This window comes from Lonchura striata, chromosome W (assembly GCF_050655825.1).
Source record: "Lonchura striata isolate lonStrDom1 chromosome W, ASM5065582v1, whole genome shotgun sequence".
Taxonomy (NCBI): Eukaryota; Metazoa; Chordata; class Aves; order Passeriformes; family Estrildidae; genus Lonchura; species Lonchura striata.
This window is the reverse complement of record NC_140743.1, coordinates 41,519,115-41,529,886: the sequence shown is the minus strand read 5'-3', so window position 1 is coordinate 41,529,886 and position 10,772 is coordinate 41,519,115. Positions and strand designations below refer to the sequence as shown.

Here is a 10,772-nt window from a genome sequence, read left to right as displayed (position 1 = left end):
GAAAGAACAGAGCCGAGCCCGGGGTCGACCCTGGGTGTGCAACAAGGAGTCAGCCTCAGCAGAGGTTTTCTCCTATGCCCACACACCTCCATCCTGGCACAAGCGGTTTTTATAGGGAAAATTCCGCCTGAGGCCAAGATTTGAGCAGTTAGTCTTTTCTTCTATTCAGAGTCTGTAGGTTAATAAGATTTTCTTTTTTTGGTGATGAGGAGAAATAATTCAATGTCTGGAGTAGTTGAATTCTTGATGAGAGTTTACGGGAAGGCTGCATTCACATGGATCTGTCTGAGGATTTCCATGATATCCATCTTGGACGATCAGCACCCGATGATTAACACCTGGAGCCCAGACATGGCCCATCTCCTGGCCAAGCCACATCATTTTACTTGTAAATCAGTTTCTAATATACATCCAGTCTCGCCTGTAAAGGGGGGGGGGGGGGAACTAATACGACAGGCATGATTTAACAAATATCCAATATTACATATTTCATACGAGGAATGGCGCGAATTATATTTATTACATATAACAGTAGTGGAGTGAATATACTATATTATAGGCCTTAGCTGAACACTAGGTGTTATAAATTGAGGCGAATAATTTTATTCAGCCTTTTAAGATCAATTAATAATTTAATTATTACAGCAAGCGATAGCAAGCAAACAGCGCTGGGTGCAGCTGGGGAATCTGTGTTCCGCCAAAAGCTGACAACCTTTCCTTCTCTTCAGTCCCTTTTTATCCAGCACAAGTGGGGGTGATGGGTTTCCTTCCACTGCGGTTATCAGTTCCAGCCAGTCCTACAAGATCTTTCACAATCTTTGTTTGCGGTTACCAGCCTTGCCGAAGCCTGTAAATTCCATGCCCCGACCCCCCCTCCCCACCCTTTTATCCTAATTTCCTACTTTTGATGAACAAACAAGTCAATGCAGTTTTTCACACTAGGTGCTGAAATTCCTCTATGTAATAAAACAAATGGTGTAAAGTGATCATGTTCTCCCCTTTCCATTGACTCAATCCTCCAAGTGATAAGATAACCATGACACAAACCAGAGCACTGGAGGACAATTAGAGAATACCATGTTAAATTTAAGGAAAGCATACTAAATCCTTATCAAAGGATGTGAGACACAATGAATTTGGCAGGGTCTATGCCTTTATTAATGTTCAGCTCTTTATTAAAAAGATCATCTTGGCAGGGGGCTCGACACAGAGCTCACCCCTGTTGTTGTAGCTTTCCCGGTAGCTGAAGGGGGAGAAGGCGTGCAGAGTCTGTCCCTGGAGTCTCCATGGCACACTGGTAGCCAGAGGTGAAGAGGTGTCCAGTCTGTATCTGAAGTCCCAGCAGACCATCCTCTCTCCTTTCCTCCTGGCACACTGGTAGCCAAAGGGTGAGAGGATGTGCAGAGCCTGCTGCCGAAGTCCAGCAGCAACTATCCCTCTCCTTCCCTCCTGGTAACACCAGGAAGAGCTGCTCCTTTGTTCCTGCTTCCCACAGCCCAGTCCAGTCTGGTTCTCTGCAGGTTATGGTGACAGGTTAGACATAGACTAGGGATGTGGTTCCCTTTTCCCCAACCAGCACACCCATCCAGCCCCCTCCACTGTGCCCAGCTTTCCATTTAGGGGTGTTTTCATCCCCAAAGCCCCCTCCCATGATTCCACTGGTTTCTCTATTTTGCATCCCAGTCCTAGAGTGGTAGTGGGGGGGGGGGGTGGGGGGGTGTAGGTGATTCCCAGGAGCAATTAGCTAATTAACATTTCAGTGTCAGTACTTAGTTCGAGCCAAGTGTCCCCGCCAGGCTGTTTTGTTCATAACAACAAGGAGAAATAAAATATATTGACCTGACACATGCAGATAAGCCGAAGTGTGAAGAAGTCAAACACAGGAGTTCCCAAAACATCAGAAAGTTAAAAAGAATGCTTGAATAATGTATGAACACATTAATATGCATGTACCTCAGGATGTAACCATGTGACTGTATAAAGATAACACTGTCTGTATGTACCGGGGGCGTGTTCTTTGGCTGTCTGCCAGGAGCACCCCAGCACTGGACTTTTGTCTCTTATCCCTTATTAAACTTTTCCAAAAAATTCTTTTACTTGGACTCCATTTTTCACAATTTATGGACACCCTGCCTGTTTTCCCCTAATGTGTATTGTTGCCACTTCTTTTGGTAAATTCACCACCCCCAACAAGCGAGAAATTTAATTTTCATGAGCCAATGTTTTTCCTTTGCACGTTAGCAAACCTCTTTCCTCCCACAGTTTTCCAAAAGCATGTACCACCCCATTTGCATACTTTGAGTCTGTAAATATATTTAGCACTTTTCCTTGATACAATTTACAGGCTGTTATTAAGGCATATAGTTCTGAAGTTTGGTCTGGCCATGTGCATGGTAGCTTCCCTACTTCATGTAATTTCTTTCCCTTTACTATAACTTATCCAGTAACTCATTTCCCTCCTACTATCCTTGAAGATCCATCAACAAACACCTTTTCCCCTTCTGGCAGAGGGGTATCTGTAAATCTTCCTTGGCTGAGTCTGGAGATCTGTTACCTGGATACAGTCATGTGTGTCCTTTAAGACTACGTCCTTGGGGCCAGTTAAACAGAAGGATGAGTCAAACTCCCCCCCACTTCTCAGTTCTAAATCCTCCTGTTCCACCAGACAGGTTTCATACTGTAATAACCAAGTACTGGTCATCCACTTAGAGGCTCTTTCAGTTAACAAAGCCTTCACTTGATGGGACACTTTAAAAACAAAAGCTTTTGGGCTTTTCTTACTATCAAAGCTGTGGCTGCAAAATTCTGCAGGCAGTGAGGCCACCCTTTCCACACTGGGTCTAACAGCTTAGAAAAATAAGCAACAGGTTGCCATGTCCCCCCATGCTCTTGTACTAAGGTGCTACTTCTTTTTTTATTTGAATCAGATTTCCCGGATCATGTCCTTCTATCCAATGCCTAACCCCCCATGTTTTGCCTATTAACCACCCAGAATCGCTTGGTTGAGTGATATTTAGGTAAAGAAAGGTGCAGTTCCCAAGTAAGTTTTTCCCAGTCCAAGGCCACTCTCGTGGTCGTTTACATCCTACTGGTCCATGTCCTACCTTTAAATATTTATCTAATCCCCCACCCAGAGCCCATGCTGATGCTATTGTTTCACAGCCCCAATAGGCACAGTAATAATGTTTGGGGTAATTACAGTATTGCTTCCCTGGGTTTGAAGCGGGGCACATATAGAAGCTTGTTAAGTTTAACAGTCGCCCGCATTTTAAATTCCGAGTTAAATCACAGATTCCAACTTTGAAGCTCGGTGCTCCAGGTCCCGTTATTGTTTGTAAAATATGACGGGTATCGTGATCTTCCCATCTGCTTAAGGTCCATTTAAAGGGTTCATGTGAGTTAGCTGTAGCACTCTGAAGGGGAAACCATACAAACATAAAAACCCATAGGATTGAGTGATACGCACTGCAGGGGAGGATGTTACTTATCATGCTCAGTTTTACATTCCCATTTTCCCTCATTCCGTTGTCACCATTCTCATACTCATGATGATTTACGTTCTCTTTCAAGGTTTGGGAGGGCCCCTCATCCCCACTATCTACCTCTCTGTCTCGCCTGTCAACTTGGTTGCTACAAGTTACAGGGCAAGCCATCTTCCCGACAGCAGAGATATTCTTCAGGGGTGGGATCGTTCCCTCTCTCCCACTTTGATCTCCGGGAGATCCAATTTTTTGTATTCAACTGTGGAGTGTCGCACCTGAGTTTTTTAACTAATTTGCGACACTTAACCTGGACTATATCCGTGAGAAACGGACCCAGGGGCTCGTTGGAATGGTAACAGTGGAATTCAGGGTTGATTCCCTTTACGAAAACCTCCCACCACTCAGGGGATCCTTTAGTCAATTCCCAAGTGGCAACCTTGTAATTTAGTACTTCAGATGTCAATTTGCGCTGCTCCAGCCAGCAGCGTTGACATACACTTTTTGGAGCTCTCCCCTTTCTGCAGTGAGCCCACCACAATCCTTTACAGATTTTGCAGGAAAAACAGGCAAAAGGGTAACAACGACAATCTAACCAACTACACCTTACTCTAATACTTTGATGTTCAGCGTGGCCCTCCCCTTCCCAAGGTCTCTGTTCTTTTTCAAGTCGGATGAACCGATAGAAGGGCTGCTGGGCTGAATCCTCTAGACGTTTACAGTATCCTGGAGGTTTTGTTTCTCCAACTAGTTGTACTTGCAGTTCCCAGTTATCTCCAACCCAAATGTCTTTAGAGCTGATAGAGCTCATGAAAATTATTTGTAAGTTCTCTTTACTGTTAGCTTTAAATCCCCCGGCTTCCCGTCAATTTTCCAGCTCGCTTCTTTGGAAGCTGTATGAAATCGAGTTGGATCCACTGGCCCCTTTATTCTGCTAGCATGAGTCCATCCCTTCTCTGCTGTACGGACTGCGGAGTCAGTGGTGATTAAAACCAGGTATGGTCCGTCCCACTTTGGGGTGATCGAATCTTCCTTCCAGCTCCGGATGAGGACCCAGTCACCGGGTTGTACCTGGTGTAACACAAGATCTAGGGGTGGTCTTTGGGCCCACATCCCTTTTTCCCATAACTGTTTTTTATATTTCATTAAAATGGTTAAGTATTTATTAATACTTTGATCAGTAATATTAGGATTGGTTTGAACTTTTTCTAGGGAATAGGGCATCCCATATAGCATTTCAAATGGGGATAGTCCTACATCAGCTCGTGGCTGAGTTCGAACATTTAATAATGCCAACGGCAAACATTTTATCCAGGATAATTTAGTTTCTAGTGTTAATTTGGTGAGTTGTTTCTTAATTTCCCCATTCATTCTTTCTACCCTTCCCGAACTCTGTGGATGCCAGGGAGTATGTTGTTCCCATTTTGTGCCCAGAGCTTCTGCTAGCATCTGTGTTATTTTTGAAGTGAAATGGGGGCCTTTATCAGAGTCTATCGTTTCTGGGACCCCATATCTAGGTATTATTTCTTCCAGCAAGGCTTTTGTTACCGTCCGAGCTGTTTCTCTGGCAGTGGGGATTGCTTCTACATAATGTGTTAAATGGTCCACTATAACCAGAAGATATTTTAGTCTCCCTATCTTGGGGAGCTCAGTAAAGTCTACTTGTAAATTTGAAAAGGGCCTCTTTGCCACTGGCCTCCCACCCAGGGGTAGCTTCCTTAGGTTTCTTCTGTTTACTCGTAGACAGGTTGGACAGCTTCTAGTAATCCCTTTCGCTAAGTCATGTAGGCCCACTGTCATATAATGGGTGGCAAAGTGATCCACCAGTCCTTGAGCGCCCCAGTGTGTTCTCTGGTGTAATTTACTGAGCATCCGCTGGGCTATGGCTCTAGGTAAAACCTCCCTCCCATCCTTTAACAGCCATTTCCCTGATTCCTCTTTTATTCCCAATTTTGTAAGCTTCTCTTGTTCTTCCCTTGTAAATATAAGCTTATCCTGGGTAGTAGACCCAGGGTTCTTTGGGGTATCTACAAGGTCCTTCCTAATTCCCTCACTTAAGGTTAATGTCTTGATAATTGCAGCTTTCTTTGCCTCATAGTCTGCCGCATTGTTACCCCTACTCCGGTAATCCATTCCCCGTTGATGCCCTTTTAAATGGACCACTGCTATCCTAGTAGGGCCTCTCAAGGCCCTCAGGAGGGCTATTATTAGTTTCTGATGGATTAAGTCCTTTCCCTGTGAATTTACGAGGCCTCTCTCTTCCCATAATTTTCCAAAAGTGTGCACCACCCCGTATCCATATTTAGAATCTGTATAGATGGTCCCCTCTTTTCCTTTTAATAGTTCCAAGGCTCTTAGGATAGCGTATATCTCGCAGGCTTGGGCTGACCATGTTTTGTCTAGGGGTCCAGATTCGATTACTTTTAAATCAGCCCCCCCCACTATGGCATATCCTGATCTCCTTTGCCCCTCAACTACTCTGGATGACCCATCAACAAACAATTTTTCTCCAGTCTCTAATTCTTCTTCCTCCAGGTCAGGTCTAATTTTGGTTTGTTCTTCTATAGTAATTACACAGTCATGTATCAGTGATTCAGTTTCGGGCTCTCCGAAGAGGAAGGAGGCTGGATTTTGTAATGAGGTGGTTTCTAAAGTGAAATTAGGGGTTTCTAATAGAATCCCCTCATATTTTAGGAGCCTGGCGTCGGAGATCCATTTGTCTGCTTTTTGTTGCATTACACTCCGTATGTTATGTGGAGTTAATACCTTCAGAGTGGCATTAAAGGTGATCTTCCTTGCTTCTTCTACTAACTCCGCACAGCCTGCAATTATTTGTAAACAGCCCGGCCATCCCCTGCTTACAGGGTCTAAGATTTTAGACAGATATGCAATAGGTTTCTTTTTCCCCGCCCAGTCCTGGGTAAGTACTCCATAAGTTACTCCATCTGCGATATTAACAAATAAAAAGAAGGGCCTCTTTAAATCTGGGAGGCTTAGGACTGGAGCATGGACCAGAGTTTCTTTTAATTCTTGGAATTTAGATTTTTCCTCCTCTGTCCACTTGAGGTGCCCGTCTTGGGTAAGTTTTTGATACAAAAATCTTGCCTTCCCACTATAGTTCTCAATCCACTGCCTACAATATCCTGTAAGTCCTAATACCTGACGAATTTGCCGTTTATTTTGCGGTAGGGGCAGAGATAGGATTGCTTGTACTCTATCTGGATCAATTCTCTTTTCTCCCTTTTTCAAATAATGTCCCAGGTACCTAACTTCTTCTTCTACAAATTGTAGTTTTGCTTTAGAGACTTTTAATCCTTTTAGTCCCAGGAAATTCAATAGTTTAATACTTTCCTTCCGGACTTTGTCTTCTTCTTTACCTGCTATTAACAAATCATCCACATACTGAACTAGCTTTACCTCTGGGTCTGTTTTATAGTCTTGCAAAATTTGTTCCAGGGCTTGCCCGAATAAATTAGGTGATTCCGTAAAGCCTTGTGGAAGTACCGCCCACCTGAGTTGCTGTCGCCTCCCCGTGTCAGGGTCCTCCCATTCAAAGGCAAAATAATCTCGGCTGGATTCGTCCAGAGGGCAAGCCCAAAAGGCATCCTTCAGGTCTATTACACTATACCACTCATTTTCAGGTCCCAGTTTGCTTAAAAGAGTATAGGGATTCGCCACTACTGGGAATCGGGCCACGGTTCGCTTATTAATTTCCCTAAGGTCGTGCACCAGCCGATAGGATCCGTCTGCCTTTTTTACCGGGAGTATAGGGGTGTTAAAAGGCGACATGCAAGGCTCTAGCAGTCCTTGGTTTAACAGCCTTTCAACCTCAGGTTTTAACCCTCTCCTCCCTTCTAGTGAAATTGGATACTGTTTTATTCTTACCGGGATTTCAGGATTTCTGATTTTCACTGTAAATGGGGTTATATTTAATTTGCCCACAGTCCCTGGATTATACCACACTTCGGGGTTTATTTTCTCTTCATCTTCTAAACGGAGGGAACAAAGTCTGATCTTTAATTCCTTCTCTACCACCTCAATTTGAACTCCCAATTCAACAATCAGGTCTCTCCCTAACAAATTGTAATCCGCTTCAGGAACTAATAGGAAGTCACCCAACCCCACTTTAGTTCCCGATTCCACCACCACCCCTTTGATAATTTGTGCTTCAAAAGGTTCCCCCTTAGCTCCTATTACCGTGGCTGTCTGTTTTGACAAATTACAGCCCTGAGGCAGAAATTGAATAGTAGATCTTTCTGCCCCTGTATCGACCAGGAAATCTATTTCCTGGCCTTGGGGACCCACCTTCAATTTTATCAAGGGCTCTTTCTGATGTTTCTTGGTCCCCATAAAATAGAGCCCCTGACTCCCCTATTCGATTTTGAACTCCTCCTCGTCCCTTAGCCTCCTCCTGCACTCCCTCTTGAAATGTCCCTTCTTACCGCAATAATAGCATACCCTTTCTCCTACCTTTCCCTTGTCACCCCCCCCTTTCCGAGTAACTCTCTTTTGTTCTTCCTCTACCCGCCTGCTTTCCCTCACTGCAGCAACCATCATTTTCACCTGTCTTTTCTGACTTTCATCCTCTCTGCGGACATAAACCTTCTGCGCCTCTCGCAATAATTCTGCTAAATCCCTGTCCTGCCAATCATCCATTTTCTGTATCTTTCTCCTGATATCATCCCAAGATTTCGAGACAAACTGGACTTTGAGAATTGCCTGTCCCATTGGGTTATTCGGGTCTAATCCCGAGTACAGCTGGAAACTTTTCCTTAACCTCTCTAACCATTCAGTGGGGGTTTCATCCTTCTTTTGTCGGTCGTTAAATGCTTTATTTATATTCTGGCCCCTAGGAACGGACTCTCTTATGCCATCAATTAATATGGTCCGAAAGTCCCGCATGTTAGCTCTATGAGCCTCATCCTGGTTATCCCAATTAGGATTCTGGAGAGGCCATTTGGTATCGGCCCGCTGCTGGGCATGCGCAGGCAGGGCATCCCAGGCTCGCATTCCAGCAACTCTTATCATGTTCCTTTCCTCGGCCGTGAATAGAATGTTAAGTATAGCTTGTAATTCCTCCCAGGTGTATATATTAGGACCTAGAAATTGATCCACCCGCTCTGCCACGCCCAAGGGGTCTTCTAGCAAATTTCCCATCTCCTTCTTAAAGTCTCTAACATCCCCCGAACTTAAAGGCACCGAAATAAATCCAATCCCCGGCTCTGGTCCCCCCATCGGCATTTCCCTTAAGGGAAATAGTTTGCCTTGCGTCTTACTTCGGGTAAGAGGACCACGCGAGCCTGAGGGTTGATCAGAGTCTGAGTCTGATTCTTCCTCATCCGATTGTGGAGGAGGAGGGGGTGCATTTGGTGCAGGGGGAATGTAGGGCGGGGGTGCAATGATTACTTCTTCCGCTCGCCCCTTCTTTTTTTTTTTCCCTGAAGCCTCCGAGAGTTTAAACACGAGCACCTCCGGCTTTTCTATCCAGACTTGGGCATAGGCACTCTCCTCAAGGTTAGAAGGTTGCTTAGCGTGTACCCAACCATTCAACAGTTGCTTTACCCAGTCCTCTGAGGATCCAAAGACGGGCCAAAACACTCCTTTAGAAATCTCTTGTCCTCCCCATACTTCTATGCAATAGTGTATCATCTTTGCCTTATCCTTTCCAGGTGCCCCTGGAAAGTGCTCCCAATTTGTTAGCATAAACCCTAAGGGACTCTCCTTAGGAATTGGGGGAAGTTTTACCCCCACCGGGGAGGGGGATTTATCCTTGCTTCCCCCCTGCCCCATGTCCTCCGGAGTACCTTCAGTCACTCACGACAGCACAATCGCTTCCCCTGGTTCGTGGCCCAGGCCCTCGCGGGCTCTGGAAAACGCACTACTGAGGGTCCACACTCGCTTGGAGAATCCGGCTGCCAGTCCTCCTCTCACACACACACACACTCGCCGTACTCCGGGATCCCGAACCCCGCCCGAACGGATCCCCTTTATACTCACGCGTCCTGCGTCTTCTCTTCGTCCGGACTTTTGTGCACAAAAATTACGGGGTACCCTGGGCCCGCTTCCCTTTCTTTGCTTTCGCTCTCTAGGCTTTTAGGTTCGTCGGTCGGGATGAGGGTAAAAAACCCCGGTCTGAGTCCGCTCAAGGGAGCGGAATCGTGGCGCCCCTCTCAGAGAGAGGTTCCCCAGATCCCGATCCGAGTCACGGCACCAAATTGTTATAAACGAGCACAATAGCTGTCAAATCCAATTAAAAGGATTTATTAATAGCAGAAAGCGAAAGCAAACCAGCGCGCGCTGGGCGGCAGTCGGTTCAACTACCGCGCCTAGCTCCCCGTTTCCCCCCCACTTATTGGGTTGTCTCTTCCGGGTGTGTGACGCTCTGGTGACGCTCCAGTGTCTCTTCTGCGCAGGCGCACCCTGTTGTTAGGTGGTCGTTCTCTGCCTCTTGATGGCGCCAGTGGTCTTCTTTAAGGTTGTCTCTGCGACCTGGAAATTCCCTCAAAAACAAGAAATGTTATCTCGAGGCACGTTTACATGTTTTGCCAAGTCTGTAACGGAACTATCCTTGAAACATATCTATTTGCTTAGGTGTTTGGGTGTCTAGTAGCAGCCTTTTCAAAACAGTTCTAACTCCCTAAAAACTTCGTAACGAAGTCAACCTTGAAAGATAGTCACTGGAATGCATGAGATAGACACTGGAATGCATGAGATAGACACTGGAATGCCTGACAAGATGAGAACATGTTCAGACAAGTACAAGCTCTAATTAAAACTCTATTCTGTGAATATGAGAGACTCTATATGAACAAAAAGGCCTTATTTTCCTAACAATATGACCCTGTTTGACATCCACATTGTCCTGGTTTGGGACAGATTTGGGTTACTTCTATTATAGATACATATTATAATACTGGCTTTTTGCAAATATTAAAATGGTTTTTATATGTGTGATGTTAAAGTAACTTTGCTATAAAGATATTGTTTTTATTTATGCCATTAATTAAGCTTAGACATAGCAGTGAAATAGCTATGCTTGTGTTAAAATGCGTGCTTGGATGGGATAACATCCAATGAACATAGGATGAGGACACCTGCTACAGATCTGCCAACTCTCAGCACTTACCATCTGTCTTGGTTTGACAAGACAGGAGTCTGTGAAGGAGGGCAAAAAGCCTCCTGTGCAATGGAGAAGGTAAACCCCCTCCCTCCGATTTACCAGGATTTTTAAATTAAAAGGCTCTCAGGCAAAGATATGGGAATGGGAGTAACAATTCTTTACTAGGAGAAAAC

General features: G+C 45.1%; 1 protein-coding gene across 1 annotated transcript; it reads right to left on the bottom strand.

The window, feature by feature from the left end:
* Window positions 1–2,881: 2,881 nt before the first annotated feature.
* LOC146763203 (uncharacterized) lies at window positions 2,882–9,477 on the bottom strand. Its single transcript, XM_085571107.1, has one exon. The coding sequence runs from the start codon at window positions 9,267–9,269 to the stop codon at window positions 7,851–7,853; it is 1,419 nt and encodes a 472-aa protein (XP_085427233.1). The 5' UTR covers window positions 9,270–9,477; the 3' UTR covers window positions 2,882–7,850.
* Window positions 9,478–10,772: the final 1,295 nt, after the last annotated feature.

What these genes read in the sequence shown, in the direction of transcription:
- LOC146763203 (XM_085571107.1), bottom strand. Translation starts at nt 9,269, where the DNA reads ATGGGGCAGGGGGGAAGCAAGGATAAATCCCCCTCCCCGGTGGGGGTA.